We start from the raw sequence: 19,114 nt of genomic DNA, 5'->3' as shown, positions 1-19,114 counted from the left end.
CAGGAGTATTCCATTGTGTGTATATACCGCGTCCTCTTTGGCTGTTAACTGTTATTTCCCCGATACAATCTTGTTTTCTACTGCACAACGTGGTGACCCCGTTACACATACATGTAGGCATCCTATGTTCTCACATCATCATGCTCCGTCAAATGTGACTAGACATTGTACCCAGCGCTACACAGCAGGATCTCATTGCTAATCCATTCCCAAGGCAATAGTGGGCAGGCATTAACCCCAAGCTCCCCATCCACCCCACTCCCTCCCCCTCCCCTACCCCTTGTCCACCACAATTCTATTCTCCAAGTCTATGTGTTGCTTTTCTGTGGAAAGGTTCATTTGTGCTGTATATTAGGTTCCAGATATAAGTGTGTGGTATCCTCTTCTTGAATGGATCCCTTAACCGTGAACTAGTGTCCTTCTTTGCCTTTCTCAATGGCCTTCGTTTTAAAGGTGATTTTGTTGGATATGAGCAGCGCTACTCCTGATCTCCTGTCTTGTCCATTGGCATGAAATATCTTTTCCCATCCCCTCCCTTTCAATCTATACGTGTCCTTTGCCCTCGGGTGAGCTTGTCTAGGCAGCAGATTGAAGGTTTTTGCTTTGGTACACAATCTGGCATTCTGTGTCTTTTGATGGGAGCATTCGGTCCCGGAACAATTCAGGTGGTCATTGATAGATGTTTCTTGATTGCCATTTGAAGCCTTGTTTTCCCGTTGATTCTATGTTTCTCTTTTCTCCTTTCTTTTCCTTTGGGTGGATGGGTTCCGTTGATTCTCTGCTGGAGTCCTTTCCTTTTCCGATTTTTGAATGTAGTGTTGGCTTTTGGTTTGGGGTTGCCCTGTTTTGTTATTATGATAACCCCTTCGATTGTCTGCTCACTTTAGCCTGACCGTTACATAGGACCAAACGCGTCACTGAACCAAGACAAAGGATCTACATTTTCTTCCATTCCTCACCCTCATTGTATGATTTGATGTAGTTTATTTCATTTTATGTTTTTGACATCTTCGTGGTTAGATCTGTACGCTGGCTTCTCTAAGTCACTGCTTTCCAATGGTTTTTTTCTTTTTTCTTTTTTTGAATTGGAGAAGCCTTTGAGTATTTCTTTCAGAATGGGTTTTGTATTGCAGTACTCTTTCAGTGTTGGTTTGTTGGAGAAATTCTTGATTTCCCCTTCGATTTGAAATGATAGTCTTGCTGGATAGGGTATTTGGAGGAGGCAGATTATTTGTTCTTTCTTTCAGTGCTTTCAATGGGTCTCGCCACCCCCTTCTGGCCTGGAGTGTTTCTGTAGAGCAAACTGCTGATAACCTTATTGGGGTTCCCTCATCATGAATGCCTTGCTTTTCTCTTGCTGCCTTTGGCCTCCTCCCTTTCTGTTTACCTTTGGCCATATTGATCAGAATAGGTCTTGCTGCGTGCCTGTTTGGGTTCAACTTGTTTGGGGCTCTCTGTGCTTCTCGTATCTTGCTATCATTCTCCTGTAGTTGTTGCTTTAAATCCTCGATTGCAGGACTCCCTGTCGTGGTGCCCTGGAAACTGGCCATGGCCACTGCCCCTCTCCCCCAGCCGCAAGGACCAGACCCTCCCTTTGGCTGATGACATGAGGAGATTTCCCACCAGATGGCCCGGCCCTGAGCGCACTAACTCTAGGAAGTCCCAGCCGCTCTGTTTCTAAGCCCCACTGACCCCCTGAGCAAGACCGGCTGCCTCCACAAGGCCTGGGTATGGGCATCTTCTGCAAAGGCTCAACCAAGACCTTGAGAGAACACCAGATGTCTAAAGGAATGAGAAAGGAAGAGGGTCCCGGTTAGGGGTGTGCTGGTGCAGCCCAGGGCCTTGCCAGAGCTGAGGTCTGCAGGGGCTTGAGCTGGCCAGGCTCCACTGCCAGACCAGCTCTCTTGGGCCCTGTTGGGACATATGTCCCTTCTCGGCCTTGGACAGTGCCTTCTTCTGGACCTCCAGGGGTTCTGCAGGCACAGAGGCCCATCTGCTGATAGATTGAAACCTGTGATTGTCCTGAGGGTCAGTCAGGAGCTTCCTACATCAGGGCGCCCATGCCTGCCTGCATGGCTTACACAGGTTCATCAGCCATGGGATGCCAGTGTTTGGAACTTCCCAGAAGTACAACTGAGTGACCGTGCATGGCAGAGACTCCTCTGACCTAGCTCTGTTGCTTTCAGCCTAAGTCCCCTGTCCTCTCTAGGGTGGTTCCAGGGGGCTGCCCTCATCTGTGACCTCCCATTTTCAGGGTGTCTCATGGGGATGGCCCGCTGGGGCTTAGACGGCTGACATGCCCCCTACCCCAGCATCTTCACCAATATCACCTGCTTCTCCCATGGGACCGATGAGATCCAGAAGCACATGCCTCTCCCTGAGCCCACGGTCCCTCCTCCTACACCCAGGTTCCATCACAGTCTCTGCAGGCTGCTGGCTCTCCTGGGCCTGGCACAGGCTTTGTGCCCCCAGAGACTGGCCCCTGCTACTGTTCATGCTCGAGGTCCTGCAGCAGGCCTGGTGCAGACCCCCCGAGCTCCTGTGCTCCTGTCTCTGCCTCAGACTCCAGTCTCCATTTGGCAAACAGCTCCCCCACCAGCTCCATCAGCTTTCCAGGGCCCCATCTTGGCCTTCCAAGATGTGGCATTGCTGTGGCTGTGGTGTAGGCCGGCTGCCAACCGTGGCCACCCCACAAACCAAGCCTGCAATCTCCAATAACCAAAGGAAAGTCTCCTCATGCTGCTGCCTTGGGGCCCTACGGCCCCTCCTGTCATCCGTCCTTACTTCTTCTGTTGGGGTCCTCCATCTGACTCCCTGGACAAGGGGAGAGGACATGAGAGGGAGAGTGTCCCAGGAGGAAGGTAGGGGTGGGGATGCTGGTGGAGCCCAGCTGGGGACAGAGAGGGTGTCTTCCCTTGAGACTCCTTCCTGCCCTGGGAGTGCCCAGGCCTTCGGAGGGAATCGGTCAGCTCTAGCTGCCCTCACCAATCCCATGGAAAATGGGGCTTAAATAACAAGAATTTATCAAGTCAGCGTTTTGGAGCCCAGCCTTCTGAGATCCCGGTATAAACAAGCTGGGTTGGCCCTGAGGCCTCTCTCCTTGGATTCCAGATGCCCATCTCCTGCCTGCGCCCTCCCATCAGCTCCCTCTGTGGGACTCAGGGTCTAAATCTGCCCTTTCTATAGGGGCACCCATCCTATTGTATTCGGGGCCACCTTAGTGACCTGATTTCAGCTCTTTCTGTACAAACTCTGCTGCAGGGCTTGCTGTGGTGGTGCCCTGGAACTGAACCTGAGAAGGAACCATGAGTGTTCAGGTTCGATCCCTGGCCTCGCTCAGGAAGGGAAGGATCCAATGTGGCCATGAGCTGTGGTGTAGGTCTCAGACCCGGCTTGGATGTGGCATTGCTGTGGCTGTGGTGTAGGCCGGCTGCCAAAGCTCTGATCGATCGATGGATCGTTCGGATGCCAAGCCTGGGAACTTCCATATGCCGCCCCAGCAGCCCCATACAAACAAACAAACGTAGGCAATGGAAAGACAAAGAAAAGACAGCTCCACCTAAGGTCATGTTCGGAGGTCCTGGGGGAGAAACCTTCCACATATGAACTTCGGGTAATACAGTTGTAGCCCCTTTTGGCAGGTGTCTCCAGTGCCAGGGATGAAGGGTCTTTTGTAAAGGAAAGGAACCTCAGTCCTGGGTTGGGGTTGGGATGAAGGAGGATCGACTCCCCAAAGTGAGGGAGGGACATTTCCAGAGTGCAGGGCACTCAAGCCGGATCAGAGCCCATGACCCAAGGCCATGAGGCATGGGGTTCCAGCCCGTGGCATATAAGGCTCTTGAAGGAATGGTGTCTAGGTGACTGAGAGGGAAGCTGAGAGAGGAGCTCCAGCGCCAGGCTGTGAGATGAGGTCCAGGCCTCATAGAACTCTGCTCCTACATTGGATTCCCAGCACCCTCTTTCAGCACGCCCATGGCCCTGCTCTCCATAGCCTGAAGGGGAACAACTCACTGCCCACCTTTCTGGCCCCCACCCCCACATGAACACCTGCCTTCGGTCCAAGGGCCCCAGCCAGCCTGGCCCAAGGGGTCCACCCGTCCAGCACTTGGAGCCTGATGTCTCCTTTTCGGCTTAGCTGTCTCGGGCCAACCCGAGGGAGTTCCTGGAAGCAGTGTTGTTGAAATCCTTCCTGCCCTCTGCCTGACCCAGTGTTCTCATGTAGCCAGCAGGATCCCGGGAAGCCTCACAGTGGACCCAGCCTTCCGGACTCACAGTGCTATGGTGGGTGACCTATCTCTTCCTAACGTTTGCCCATTTTCTTGTGGAATAGGTCCCGCTGTTATGGTCGTGTCTTGGCAGTGCCTTATTCCCTCGAGACACCAGACTTGGGTCAGATGTGTGGTTGGCAGGTGGTTTCTCCAAACCTGTAGCTTCTTTTCACCTAGGAAAATGTTTACATTTGATGAGGTCCGTTTTCTGTCTGGGGTAGTGTTTTGGCTGTCATGGGGAAGAACGCTTATCTTTTCATTGTTGCTGATGTTGTTGTTGCCTATTCCAGCGGTATTGATGTAGTTATCTTCCGTTTGATTGAAAGGACAGTGAGGTACCATGTTGTGATATTTCCTGCTGTGTCGAAAGTGATTCGGTCATACATACACACACACCCCTTCTCCCTCAGATTCTATGCCCATATCGACTATCACTAACTGTTGGCTAGAGTTCCCTGGGCTCTACCACAGGTTCCTGTTGGCCGGTCATTCCATGCACTCAGTGTGCAGAAGCCAGTCCCAAACCCCCAGTCCTTCCTGCCCCGGACTTGGCTCCTTTGGGACCCATCCGGTTTTCCAAGGCTGGGAGTCTGTTTCTGTTCCGTGCACACGTTCATTTGTGTCCTCTCTTTCGGTTCCACTTAGAAGTGGTATCATACGATGTTTGTCTTTCCCTGTCTACCTTCACTTAGGATGATAATTTCCAGGTCCGTCCTTGCTGCTGCAGCGTTCATGATTCCATTCTCTTGTATGATTGTGTGATGTCCCCCCGTACATAGGAACCTCATCCTCTTTATCCATGCCTCGGCCGATGGACATTTAGCTTGCTCCCTTGTCTTGGCTATTGGAAATGGTGCTTCAGTGGACATTGGGGTGCATGTATGTTTTGAAGGGCCTTTCTTTCCTTTTGATGAAGTCCAACTTTCTGTTCTTTCCTTCCCTTTTGGGGTACTGTTTTTCTTGTCATGTGGCAGACCCCTTTGCCAAGCCCGAGGACCCAGAGGTTTGCTCCAATTGTTTTTTCTTAGGTGTGGTAAACGTGGCATCGTTTGTATCTATACACATTTTACATTTGCACTGAATGTTCCATGATGAGTTTATTTTTGTATCGGATAAAAACCCTATCCCTATTCCATTCTACTGCCCTTGAGCTTCCGTATTAGAACCTCCCAGGTTGGTGTATTGCTATGGATCTATTTCTGCATTCTCTCTCTGTACACTGAACTCTGTCTGCCTCTATCCCTCCAGCAATGCCAAGCTGCCCTCCATAGAGCGTTCTCATAAGCCGAATCACCTCCCACTTTAATGTGCTTTCTCGAAATTATGTTTGATGTTCTGGTTCCTTTATCTTTTCCTTATACATTTTAGAATAATTTCATCCATGTGGGCCAAAGACAAAAAAAAAAACTTCTGTTGGAATTTGGCCATATTCTGTGTTGAGTCTTCCCATCCATGAGTATAATACGTGTCCGCATTGTTGTAGGTATTGTTTTGTTTTATCATACAGATGCTCTATATCAAATATGTATCCCCGGATTTCCCATTGTGGCTCAGTTTGTGACGAACCTGAAAGAGTGTCCAGGAGGATGTGGGTTCAATGCCTGACCTGGCTCAGTGGGATGAGGGTCCAGTGGTGCCACCAGCGGCAGTGTGGCTTGGACCTGGTGTTGGTGGGGCTTTGCTGTAGGCTGGTAGCTGTAGCTCCAGGTTGACCCCCTTGCCTGGGACCTTCCGTATGCCGTGGGTGCAGCCATAGAAGGACCGGTATAACCAAATGCTTCAAGGTTTTGGCAAATCTTGTGTATTGCATGGTGTTTTTCGTTTTGGTACCACGTTCTTTTGTGGGATTTACACACATGATGAAGGTGTTTGTGTCGACCTTGTATACTGAGACTTTGATAAAGTGACCTCCCTCTTCCGTGTGTCCTGGAGATTCGGTGGGCCTTCCCATGGAGGTAGCCATGCTATCCATGAGCATGGAGAATTATGTTTGTGCCTGTCTCATCTGTAGGTCTTTCTTTGTTTTTCCTGCCATGCTGCCCTGGCTCGTAGCTACAGTACTAAGTAGAAAAGGAGAAATGAGAAAGAACTTTCTGACCTGTTTTGGATGGAGGAGGAAGACGTTCATTCTTTCACCATCACGCAGGAGGCTTGGTGTAGCTTTTTGTCGAGATGTTCTCTACGGGGTTCAAGGAGTGTCCTTCTCTTCCTAGATTTCTGAGTGTTTCCTACATGAATGGGTATGGCACATGTTCTGCAAGCGCCATTGTGACCATGTAGGTTTTCCTCAGTAATGTCTTCATGCAGCCTATAAAGTTGATGGTTGTGCATAGTAAGCCAAGCTAGTGTTCCTTGGCTAGAGTCCCTCTGAACATAGGGTATTGTCGTGAGCTTCTTTGTTCCTGCGTTTGTTGTATTTTGTGATTTGTATTTTCTTGATGCCTTGTGTGAAAACGTAGGTTGTGGATGGGAGACCTTGCATCTTTTGTATTCTATAAGCATTTCAGGCCAATTGCTTCCCTCTTAACACCAGTTTGTCTGGATCCTACCACCTGTTAGGTACTGCACGTTCCTTTGCCTACCGTTCTATATATTTTCCAAGTTCTCCTGGAGAGGCCTCTTTGAGCATGGAGTCGTTCGAAGGGTGCATCTCCATGTCCACATATCTGGAGGCTTCCTTTCTTCTCATTCTCGTTGTTCTGCAATGGACAGCATATGCTTTGGGCCCAGTGGAGTGAAATGCAGTGGCTCTTTGTTTCCTTATCGTATAGGTTCTCCAAACATCACAGGCAGGAACGGCTCCAATATGACTGTGACAGAGGAGTGCTCTGCCTATTTCCCTTACACTGTAACCATAAGGGGATTACCTGAACATGGAAATGCCAGGCTTCTGAAGATGTGTCTGACAGGGCCAGTTCACAGCCACCCCTGCCCATTGTTGTCTGGATCAGCTTACAAGTAGAGAGAGAGCCAGGGTCCAGGAGGGGGCCCAGATGCAGCGCTCTGCTGCTTTCTATGGCTGTGATCCCATGTGGGCATTGGCTACCACCAGAAGGCTGACAGGCAGGAGCCAGGTGCAGTCCCTGGCTGGGGGATCAGCACTCCCAGTGGGCAAAGCTCCAGCCTCTCTCCTACTGCCCAGGGCAGGTCTGAGCTGTGGGTGCAGCCACCAGTCTCCGAAGGCTGATGACAGAGGCACCAGGAGGCACACCCCAGCTCTGTCAGCCACAGTCCCTGGCTGTTGGCAGGGACCGTGATGTCCCAAGGAAGAAGGCCCACCTCCCAGCTGCAAGGAGGTGGTCTTGAGCAAGTCAGAACTGCCCTTTCTCGTCTTCAGCAAGCAACATTTCCATCCCTCCCTGTTGCTTCCTCCCAACCTATGCGGTTGCCAGGCTTTCTTTTTCAAACCTCTTCCAAAGCACTTCCTGAAAGGAAGGGCATCCTTACCCCGACTGACTAAGAAGCACCTCTTGAAAATAAGCAAGTTTCCCCTCACCCAACACTCTTAGCTCCTTCCAAGGACCATCCTTGCTCCCTCCTGCATGCTGCTGAGTAGCAAAATGTTGGGGATCCAGAACTCCTCCAATGACTGGTATGCTAGCAATTGCTTCTGTGACAGCAGGAAGCTCCTCCCCTCCAGGCCGAGGCGGTGAGCAGACTGTAGGTGATGGCTCTGTGCTCTGTGCCCCCTTTCAAACCCTTTGCATCCCTGCCATCTGAGGAAGGAAGGCAGTGCCTGGGAAATTACCCTGGTTACAGATTTGTCACTTGGCCTGTCTGGAAAGAGGTCACCTGTGAGCCGGAGGACCCGAATCCCCTCTGGAACACACTGCTGCGTCCCCACCACCCAAACAGGCCCTTCCAATAAGGCACGATGGCCTGGCCGTTGGAATGGCTGGACACTGAAGGTGTGCTGTCTGTGACTGGGACACAGGGGACTCAGTGCCCTGGACTTGGAGACACATGGCATTGGAAAGGCAGAACCCAGGCCAGGGGCCCCACATCCTAAGTCAAATGGGTTTCTTCAGCCAATGCTTTGACTCCCCCTTGAGGGGATTGTAGATGAGCCTTTCCCTGGTATCAGAGGGTCAGCTTCCCCTTGGTGTCTGTCATAGACAAAGAGTGTCCAGCCCCTGTCTCTGTCTCACACAACCTGTACCAATCCAGCCCCTGAAACTGGGATGCTCCTTCACCCACCCTGGGCATGGCGGCCATTTCTGTGATTCGGTGAATATGCCATCCATTAATCCACTGTTTCCTTGTTGGATGGAGGGATGCATGGATAGATGGAGTCTCTGATTGGCATTGGAGGGCCCCACCTGCAGCATGGGGAAGTTCCCTGACTAGGGGTCGAATCAGAGCTGGCATTGCTGTTCTACGCTACAGCCACAGCAATGCCAGATCCAAGCCACATCCGTAGCCCACACCAGAGCTCAAGGCAATGCTGGATTCCTTAACCCACTGCACAAGGCCAGGGATCAAACCCACGTACTCATGGATAGCAGTCAGATTCTTCATCTTCTGAGCCATAATGGGATCTCCCTAAAATACTATTTGGTGATGGTCTGTACATCTTTCCTTCCTGCAAATTCTATTGCATTCTTTTCTTTTCCATTTTGAGTCGGCTGCTTTTGGGCCTGTGGGCTGTTCCAGGCCAGGGGTTGAGTCCAAGCTGCACCTGCTGGCCTATGGCACAGCCACAGCAATATAGGATCTGAGGCATGTCTCATACCTATACTACAGCTGACGGCAATGCCAGAACCTTAGCCCAGTAAGCCATGCCATGTCTCATGCCCACGTCCCCATGGATCCTAATCAGTGTCCTTAGAGCTGAGCCACACGAACTCCTGCTGTTTCATGTTGTAATGGATTGAAAAGCATGAGTGAATGGCTCACTTTCAGTGTGCCTACACCTCGGCATGAATCCTAGATTTTTGGCGTTTGGGGCATTTTTCTTTTTCTTTTTTTTGTTGGCTTGTTTTTTATTTTGTAAGTGTTGGCTGCCCCTCTGGCACACAGACGTTCCCAGGGACAACCCAAGATCCTTAACCCTCCTCACCCCAATCCAAAACTTATCCCTGATGACGTAAAGTCCCAGGTCTTCTTGTATCAAAAGCTACCTGGGGGTGGATGCCAGTTGGCTGGTGAGGTTGGGACCACTGAGCTTCACATGATGGAACCTCCCCCCAAGCCATTAACAGGCCATGAGATTAAAGTCACTCACTCCCTCCTTTGTTTTGTCCTCACCGGGACTAAGAGGCCGCTGCCTCCACCATTTAGCACATGGCAATATCCCACCAAGACGATAGGATGGTCCCCCACCCACAAGGCACTGAGGCAGAAAGTCCTGTCCCTACAGCCAAGCCTTTTCCTCTCTGGACAGGCCACCCCCACAGGACACCCTGGAGGAGTGGAGGATCACCCCAGCCTGTCATCTGGCCACCTCAGAGAGGCAGGGAGAAACTCTCTAGAGGTAAGGGCTGCCTCCAGCCTCCATTCTTATGACTGGTGAGTGTCCAGAGGGCTGAATGGCACAAAAGCAGCTCTCTATCCCCAGAATGTTCAGGGATGCAGAGCATGGAACTGATGCCCCAGAAGCCCCCTAGCCCAGCAGGCTGGAGACACAGGGATGATGAGGCTGTCCCTGGGGCTAGTGAGAGCTGTGTGCTCCCAGGAGCAGCCTGGGCATCCTTGTCTGTGTGGAGGAAAGACAGTCATTCACCTGTGGATCCAGACTGCCTGGGATCTCACACATGCTTCGTTCCTCTCAGATCCCCTCTCTGTCCTCAGACGACCCATCTCTGAGGACACAGGCACATGCAAGACGACAGTGGACCAAGTGCATTTCACAACAGAACGATTTTATCCATGTTTTACATCCCCCATGGCAAAGGAGCTACTGTGCCCACCCACACACACCCAGACCCAAGTTCCCACCACCTAACCCCACCCACCCCCACCCCCTCCTGGCTCTGGTCATTCTGTCCTTCCTCCCCACCCCTATGGCAGCCAGGATGGTTGCTGGGACCTGGAGGAGCCCAAGGCTTCCATGGGGGCTGCCCAGTTGGACTGGCCTGGAGGGCTGGCCCACCATTCCCTACTGGCTGCAGTGCCGCTTCCTTCTCCTCCGTGTGACACATGGGTCACACCTGCTCCTTTTTGGCTGGGAAGGGTCAACCAGCTCTAGAGCCAGGGTGTGCCTCCCAGAGCCTCGCAGGTCATCCCTAGGCCTGGCCAGGTTCTCCGCAGCAGCCAGGCCTCCACACCGAGCCCGCTTTCTAGACTTGGCAGCTTCCAGGGGGCCTGAGCTGAGGCCCATTCTCTCGGGAAAGGGGGCCTGGGAAGCTTGCTGGGCCCTCTGCCCTGCAGTGCAGACAAGACCCGAGGCAGGGACAGGGCTCTGTGGCAGCCCCCAGGGCAGCAGGCTGTGGTGAAGGCCCAAGAGGAAGGCCAGGCTGGGGAGCTCCTCCTCATCCTCACTGAACCCGTGACCCAGCCCTGGGGCTCCACTAAGAGGAGAGGCCTCCCTGAGACCCTTGCTGGCCCTGGGTCCTGATGGAGGGCCCGAGCGGATTGTGCCCTGCTGAGGAAAAGGCTGTGCAGTTCCAGCCCGAGGGGGCTCCTGATGTCCTGGAGAGGGCACAGAGCCTTTGTGCCTGAACAGGCCCCTGTCTGTTTGGGGGTGCCTTAGATGGCCATGGAAATCCATCTGGGGTGTCCAGGTTTCATCTCTGACCCCGGGCTGTGGGCCTTGCTCGTTCCTCTGGGCATCTTGTCGGGCCACAGACTCTGAAGGTCTTGAGTCCAGGTGGGGTGCCCTGTGATTGGGAGTGGCTGGCACCCCGTCGTCCTCCTCCGAGGCCAGAACTTGTGTCTGCACCAGCTGGTGGGAGAGAGGCGGACAGTGAAAGCTCTGCACCCTCCAGGGAGAGCCGGGGCTTATGGGCAGGGGGAGGTGAGATGGGACTCACATCCACAGACAGAGCCTGTGGCCCTCCTGCCTTCCTCCTGCACCTTCTCCCCAGCAGGGTCCTTGCCCTGTCCCCAGCTCCCCTCCTCCCCTTCCATTCCTCCTGCCCTGCAACCACCTGGGCAGCCTCCCGGGTGCAGGGCCTCTCCGTCAGGGGAGGGAGGGACAGAGCCTTCAGGGCCTCCTGCTCTAGGCCCCTCCCCGGCCCTGGCTGACCTGGGTCCTTTCCTCCTGGATTTCCAGGGTCACCTGGGTTCCCACCCTGCCCCCAGTCTCCCTAGTGTCAGTCCCTCCCCTGGCCACCTCTTCAGGGGAGAGTCCTTCCTCCTGCTGCAGCTCCTCAGCCAGGCCCGAGAGATCCAGCTCTGGTTCTGGGGAAAGCAACTCTGCCAGGAATCGGGGGTGAATGACTGCCTCCACCTGGAATGGAAGGAAGAGGCTGTGAGCAGCCTTGGCAGGAGTGCCCTGGGAGTCGGGATGGCCTGGGGGAAATGTGACTAGCAGAGGCCAATCCAGAGACCCCCTCACAAAGGGGGAGCTTTCAAACTCCCATAGGTATTTTCTCCTCTCACATAAACACACACACACTAACAAGCAGGTGCACATGCAGACACATGGGCTCCAAAGTACCAACACATAGGCACCGACACAGACACACAAAGGCCTACAAAGAGAGAGACACACACACATGTCCAACTTACACATCCACATATACACATCCTATGCACCAAAGTACACTCAGACACACAGGAAGACACACAGATGTCAGGGTCAAGGACCAGAGCCTAAATCCCATTATCCTGGGCCAAAGCCAGAACTAGGGTGCGAAGAGCATCTCTCCCTGGAATCCTGGAGTCTCAGACTCCAGGCCCAGCCACCTTGGTGTCAACGTCCTCCTGGGAACACAGCTTGTCCATGTAGCTGAGGAGATCCAGGTCTGGGAAGCAGCCGTCCTCATCCTGTGGCAGCTCATATCCATCTTCTCGACATTCCATATCTGACTCCCCTGTGGCTGAGGGGCCAGGACCCACCAGTGCCTGCGGGATGTCCCCATGCTCCCTGCGAGCCTCAGGGGGAATCTCCTTGGGGGCCTTGTTCTCCAGCAGCTGCCAGGCTCTGCGTGGCCTTGCGTGGGTGTGCTGGACCCTGAGGCCGTGATTCCTTGGAGCACAGGCTGAGGCAGAGCAGGAGGAAGGGAAAGTGAGGGGACCCAGTGCCCAGATGCTGACCGCTGAGCAGGCACAGGGGAGGGCATTGTTGTGGGGCAATGGATATGCCTGTGGGCAGGGGGAGAAGCAGCCAGAGCCTCAGGTTTTGTGGGAGGCCAGATTCAAGTCAGGGACAGGTAAAAGTCAGGTGTGAGAACGTGTGGAACATCTAATGATCAAGGGTCTCCCCACCAGCACACTTGTTAGGCAGATTTCACAGGGGCCCCTTAGACAGGGAGGAGGGTGATGAGGTTTTACATGGACCAGGTCCACACCCCAGAGGGGAAAAGGGGGACTGAGCCCCCCTCAGGGGTTATCCATGTTGAAAGTCCAATGCCCCCTTGAGGGAAAAGGACCAATCTGGGAACAGGGACCAGGCCTAGGCCTCTCTTACCTGTGCCTTGACGTCCAGGGGGAAGGTGATTCACAGACTGAGTGCCCCTTTTGCGGGATGTGGGTTCCTGAGGAGCCAGCTTTGGTGGAGCTGGAAGAGGCATGCCCTGTGCCCACGTTGTGCAGGCCACGTTCCCCATCCTGATCTCATCCTCTGCCTCAAATTGCAGGAACCTGGGGGGTGTTGAGGGACAGGCCCCAGTGAGAAAACCACCTGGGCTCTGGAGCCCACCCAGGGCAGCAGGACCGAGGGGGTGAGGAGAGGGTGTCCTTGGGGCTGTCAGGGCCCTGTGAGGTGCTGTTGCAGTAGGGAGCTGCTCTGGTGCAGGTCCAAGATCTGGGCCTCCTCCTGCCTGACCAGCCCTGGAGCTGGAGGGCATGGCCCAGCAGAGACCCAGGTCAATCTCTGGGACCAGGCTTAGGGGACACCTGGTGGGTGGTTGGGACCCCTGCTCATGTGCCCCCTGACCTTGTCTGACCCAAACAATGGAGATGGCCAGTGGCCTGGTCAGGTATGTGTCCCCACAGAGCCCTTGCCCGAACTCAGAACCTGGGGCTGGGAGTGAGAGTGCGGGAAAGCACGCATTAGACAGGGCCCAGCACAGGCTGGAGTGGGGATCCTACCCTTAGAGGTGAGGCATCTCTTGCCACTGAGAGCTAGCTGCTCCTTTGGTTTTGTTTGGAAACTAGGAGGTTCACATGCAGAAATGACAGGGAGGGCCAGAGACCCATGGGCTTCCCCAAGGATGGCCGGTTGCCCATTCCAGCCATCACTGATGAGGAGAGGCCTAGGACACACTAGGTCAGTGAGGGTCAGGCACCCAGCATGAAGGGGTGCCAGGCTACCGGGTGAAGCCCTCACCCCTGCACAGCCCCCATGCCTTCAGGGGACCCCCTCCTGGGCTGCCGTGCTCCCCAAGGCCATCCTGAGGCCTCCCCACATCAGCATCACGGTAGGGCAGAGCTCCTGGGACAGGCAGGCTGGAAGAGCCAAGCTCTCCAGGTGGCAGAGGGGATTCTGGAGGCCAATAGGGGTTGGGGATTCAGGGAACAGGAGGTGTCAGGTGCCAGCCTCCTCTTGCATCCTCTCTGATTGCTAGCACCAGAGCCAGATCCTGCCCTGGGGCCTGCCCATCACCCACCACCCACCCCACCATGTCGCCCATGGCCCAGGACCCTGACTCACTTTGCTGCCATTTCATAAAAGGCCATCCTCTCAACGGTGCTCATGTGCTGCCATTCCTGCATGGCCTGCCGCATTCCCTCCTCCAGCGTCATGGTGGGTTTCAGGTGAGCCAGGGTGCGAAGCACTGGGCTGTAAGCCCTCAGGGTCAGCCCAGAGGGCTTACAGAGGGCTGGTACAGCCCAGCCCCCAACTGCCCAACCCCACCCAGCTCCAAGGCCTCCATGGGCCCCACCCCTGCCAAACCCAGGCTCAAGAGGGGGAGATGAGGGTGTCTGGAGAGCAAACGCAAGCCTTCCTGGTGCCTGGTGCCACCACCTCCCACTCACCAGAGGATGATTGTCCACTCCCAGGCTATAGCTGGGACACTGTGTGGCAGGGAGCAGGTTGCCATCTCATATAAAATACAGTCCCCTCAATGAGGGAGGGCAGGCGCCCGTCTACCTTGTAACAGGTCTGAGAAGCGCAAGGATTCTTCTGCCCAGGTCTCTGCACTAGATGGCCTAGTCCCCCTTTTCGGAGGGACCTCGGGTCTAGGAGGGATGTTCCTGCCAGGCTCACAGCTCTAGGAGGATAGACCCTTCCCCTTAGTATAGCTCGACCACCTCCCCGTTCACACTGGACTTCTTCAGAACAACAAGGACCGGGCATGCAGAAAGCTCTGTCCTGGGCCTGAATGTCCTAAGCCTTATCTGAAGTGATACCCACTGGCTGCCATAGGCCCAGGTCCATGGTGAAAGGAGGTAGCACCAGAGAAGCAGGTCCCATTCACCCTCTGGCTCCTCTGGCTCCTCACATCTGAGCAGGACCCTCTCGGACTGCTCTCCTGCACTCAATGTTATCATGGCAGTGCAGAAAGTGAGACAACTGGTCTTGCATGGTGGTGATAGCTGAGCTAAGGCAAGGACGGGATGTCATGGACTGGACGTGGGACACATCTGAGTGCAGACGTGCCTCCTCATAGCATGGACATTGCTGTCAACCCTCCTTCTCTCGAGGTGAAAAGATGCCTGGAAACATTAGCAGGGTGTCCATGCCAAGGTCCTGTATATGCGAAGGCTCCAGCTGAGCTAATGAGGGCCTGAGAGGTCACTTACATGAGAAAGCAGGAGAGAGCTGCTGCATCGGGGCTCTGGGGCAGGTGGCTGCGGGCCAGGGACTTGAAGCGCTGCCAGCGTCGGAAGTTCTGATAGACGTTCTTATGGTGAGAGGCGTCCTCTTGAGGGCCCGTGTGCTGGGAGGCATGCAGGCTGCCTGCCCCAGAGGTGCCATGTGCCCACGTCCCAGAGCTCGCTGGGGGCAGGATGAAGGCCATCTGGGCAGCTGGTGGTGCAGCTTGAGTAGGAAGGCCTGGGGCCAAGCCTCCCTTGCCAGCCTGAGCTACTGCAATAGCTGGGGAGGCCACCCCACTGTCTCCCGCAGGGCTTGCTATGCAAAGGGGTGCAGGACACAAAGCACTCCCCATGAGGGCCCTGGAAGCATTCCCATTGAGGGGGGCCTGAGGGCACCCAAAGGCCTGAGACTGGTGGGGCAATGCTGACCTCCCTCCTGACCAGACTGGGACAGGGATGTTGCCAAGCCCTGGGGCAATGGGGCCATGGTCAGCAGGAGTCACCCGAGGTGTCATGGGGTGAGCTGGCTGCAATAGGGTGCTGCCAGGCAGGAGTAATGGGGCCATGGGCGGTGGCAGGTGCTGCTCCCAAGCTGGCTGGTGTTGAGAGCCAGGAGTGAAGGGAGGATAGGAGCGTGAGGCCCCAGGGTGCATGACCACATCCATGCCCAGCAGTGGAGATGCTGTGGAGAGAAAGGAAAGGGGTGAATGGAAGAGGAGAATGGGCGACATGGATGGAAGCTCTCTGGGGACTCAGAGGGCACACCTCAGTGGGAGAGGGCATTTGGCCCGAGGAACCTGTGTGTTGTGCAGATGTCATGGAGGGATTTTCATGGTCTTGACCCACGCACCAAGTTCCCTGCCCCTGTCTACCGAGAAATGCTCAGCTCAGCAGCAGGGATGGGAGAGCCTCCCTGAGGAGCTCCCTGACACCTCGTCCTCACAGGCTGTCCCCACGTCCTGCACCTGAGAGGCCATCTACTCTGAGCATGCCCCTCAGCAAGGTCACTGGCAGGTAAGGGTCTTCTCCAAGGTCCTTCCAGGCACCGTGAGGCCTTTGATGGACCTCCACTGTCTAAAGTCGAAGGGCCTCACATCCTCCTCAACCCTTCCTCTCGGGATGCTCAGCACACATCTGTCCTGTCTTTCTTTCTTGACCTCACACAACACCTCTCAAAGGCTGCGAAGATCGCTCTGCACACAGAAGCCTTAGACAAACACAGAACAGCCCCACCAAGCATGCACCTGCCTCTCGGAACCAACCACAGTGGACACTTCACGGGGGCTAAGGTGTGCCACCCCATCCCGATGGCCCTGAATCCCTCCCACCATGCAGTTCTGCTCTTCAGAGAGAAGTCTGAGAAGTCGGTGTGTGTCCCCTGCATTTTTGCCACTTCCCATCCAGGGTTGGCTTCCAAAGATGAACACGGGCCCAGGGCGGCTCATCTGACATGGGTCATGGGAGTAGAGGCTGCCTGGGGTCCTTCCCCTTCCAGCTCCCAATAATGGAAAGTGAGGACAACCTGAGAAGCAGGCAGGAGTCAGGTGCCATTGTGAGAAAACCGCCCTTTCAGGAGAAGGAGGTACATGCCACGAGGCACCGAATTGACCTCCACAGGTGTCCTAGGAGGTTTCAGAGTAGCAGACTAGATCATCTTCCTGCTTCTGTGGTACACCTCTTCACCCCCCCCTTTACAAAGGAAGCAGCCTTCCTAGGCATTCCACCTGCACCAGCCTCTCTCCACATGTAGTAGTAGTGACTTGAAATAGGAACACACTCTTCATCTCAAAGCCAGGCCTCAGCTTCTGCCGTGAGACACCTGACACACTGCACCATGTCTGCAGAGACATATTTCCACAAAAGGGAAACCAATACAGAACACCTCAGGCCCACGAGTCCTAGTTTGGGTGAAGTCACCTGGTTGCCCATCCCTTGTGGGATCCAAGGCCACAGTTGCCTGACCTGAGAAGTGAGTTCTGGGCGGGATGGAGGGAAACGTTCTGGGTGGTGGCAGCGAGAGTCAATCCTGCCCAGCTCAGTGCAAACCTTTCCTGAGCATGTGGCCACAGACAACACCCACCAGCACTGAATCGTTTTCTGACTATATCCTCCCATTCCACGCCCCCATTAGCCAGAGTATGCTCCAGTTCCAATCCCTTAGAGAGGTCTGGTGAGGCGAGCTTCAGATGCCTGAGGACCACAAGGCGGGGCTAGGCTTTCCCCATGACCCACCCAGGGCCAGCCACAGGACACTGGCTACACACACGTTCCAAGTGGCTTGTCTCCCTTCTAGAAACCGCCAACCTGCCTGCTGCCATCCTGCCTCCCCAACCAGAGCAAGGCCTCTTGAACCACCTCCAAGCAGCTGTCCTCCCCAGGGCAGCCTCAGGTTTCTACAGGCTCCCCAGCTGAGATGTCCCTGGGGTGCATTGCTCTCGCCTTCCTCCCCTTCCGTCCAACTCCATGTCCACAGTGAAGGGTCCCAACGGAAACCCAGGCATTTGAGGGAGGCCCTTTCTCTTGGAAAACAGCCCCTGCCTAGGGGCTTACCGCCTTCTGAAGCCATTCACACAGGCATGGGCCTGGACCACCACGGGCTGGTGGCCTCAACGTGGACAGTCAAGAGCAGGACCCAGCGAGGGACTTGCCCCAACAGACGCTCAGGACGCAAGTAAAGGAGCCCAAGTTTGAATCTCAACAGTAGAATGCGGGCCTCCAGTCATTCTGCAGTGGGGGAGGGGCCGAGGGCAGGTGAGCCTGGGTGGGGGTGGGGTGCCATTCCATGCTGGCCTCTGCAGGGAGGCAAGAACCAGACGTTTCTTCCACCTTATGCAGGGGCCAGACAATTGTTGAGTGCCTCCTCAGGGAATGTATGTGTTGGTTTTCAGAATCACAGCACCAAGGTTTGTCTTGATGTTCCCTTTCCCTTTGTTATTCATCAACTTGTTTGTTGTCTTTCAACCTGCTCAGCTTCCGTCCTGGCTCCAGGCTCCCTTCCCAAGAGGCCAGACTTTCTGAACAAAATTCACCATTTATCATCTAATAACCACTTGAGTTTTCATGGCCACCTGGAACCTAATGTTTATGGTTTGGCTTCTCTCAGCAGACCCACCATTTGTGATTAGTGTGTGTCCGTCTTTCCTAAGGAAGCCGTCCTTGTGTGCCAACCAGCATCCAGCAGGACCCACCTTCCTCATGTTCCCTTGTGCTGGAAAGGCCCAGCCTATCCAAAAAGCCGCTGCACAGCCCACGTGTCCAAGACCAGAGATCAGTCTGACGTGTTTCCAATATGATGATATTGCTGGTAAGTCTTGGAGCTTTTACCTTTTAAATGTTTGAATGTAACATTTTCCACAAATCCTCCCTTCTCAGGGATCACAGTCCAGGAGTTCTAAGTAGAAGATGGAGTGCAGAGTCCTCCTCCCCCCTCTGCCCCCTGTCCACTCAGTCCTCGTTCCCATCAAGGATCAGAGATACCTGTTTCATTCCCATCTTTTCAGAGATCTTTTGGGCAAGGAACATTGATTGCCATCCGTTTGCCTTTGCAGGTAGCATTCCTTTGTCTCTGGTTGAAATGTACCATGTGCACAGGGAACTCCATCTTGGACTTGTGATGGAAAAGGTTGGGGGATAATGTGAGAAAGTGATTACATAGGTATCCTATATAGATATATATGTATCATATATCATATGTACATACATCTGTCTGTAGGACAGGGTCCTTTGGCTGCACAGCAGAAGTAGATCAAACATTGTAAATCAACTGCAGTGGAAAACATAACCTCTTGTAAGATCAAAGAGTTCCTATTGAGAAAAAGTAAAAATGGAAGCTAGAAAATTAAATTGCAGCCCCGTAGACCTGAGTGTCTTTACTTTTGTTGCCTTCCTACTGATATTGTGGCTCCTCTGTTACTGGACGCATTTTTAACATGGGAGTTCCTCCATTCTCTTGAAATTCAATGTGCTGAAAGGGCAGAGTG

The 19,114-nt window shown here is 54.2% G+C and overlaps 2 protein-coding genes across 3 annotated transcripts in view; one reads left to right on the top strand and one right to left on the bottom strand.

The window, feature by feature from the left end:
- Window positions 1-19,114, top strand: part of LOC146396342 (uncharacterized) — a 223,962-nt gene that overhangs the window by 91,954 nt on the left and 112,894 nt on the right. The window contains exons 14-17 of one of the 2 annotated variants that reach the window (XM_084995459.1): window positions 16,080-16,148; window positions 17,709-17,805; window positions 17,970-18,037; window positions 18,238-18,438. The exons of the other annotated variant lie outside the window; for it this stretch is intronic. Coding sequence (XP_084851585.1) covers window positions 17,711-17,805; window positions 17,970-18,037; window positions 18,238-18,438 — 364 coding nt within the window. The 5' untranslated portion in view covers window positions 16,080-16,148; window positions 17,709-17,710. The remainder of the gene's footprint in view (window positions 1-16,079; window positions 16,149-17,708; window positions 17,806-17,969; window positions 18,038-18,237; window positions 18,439-19,114) is intronic. 2 annotated transcript variants of the gene reach the window in all.
- Window positions 10,112-15,389, bottom strand: LOC146396345 (NUT family member 2G-like). The gene is made up of 2 exons (XM_084995458.1): window positions 11,542-15,389; window positions 10,112-11,151 (listed from the first exon to the last, which is right to left on the bottom strand). The coding sequence occupies exons 1-2, from the start codon at window positions 11,947-11,949 to the stop codon at window positions 10,366-10,368; spliced, it is 1,194 nt and encodes a 397-aa protein (XP_084851584.1). The 5' UTR covers window positions 11,950-15,389; the 3' UTR covers window positions 10,112-10,365.

Source organism: Sus scrofa, chromosome 14 (assembly GCF_054392235.1).
Source record: "Sus scrofa isolate SSC_HxYL_T2T_F1_AM1 chromosome 14, Sscrofa_HxYL_maternal_Yorkshire_Landrace_v2.0, whole genome shotgun sequence".
Classification (NCBI taxonomy): domain Eukaryota; kingdom Metazoa; phylum Chordata; class Mammalia; order Artiodactyla; family Suidae; genus Sus; species Sus scrofa.
This window is presented reverse-complemented; position numbering and strand designations above follow the sequence as displayed.

Excerpts from the sequence above, each read along its gene's own strand:
- LOC146396345 (XM_084995458.1), bottom strand. The coding sequence starts at position 11,949 with ATGTGGATGTGTAAGTTGGACATGTGTGTGTGTCTCTCTCTTTGTAGG. Across the intron at positions 11,152-11,541 it reads AAGGACTCTCCCCTGAAGAG|CTGGTGCAGACACAAGTTCT; the intron begins GTGGCCAGGGGA and ends CTCTCCCACCAG.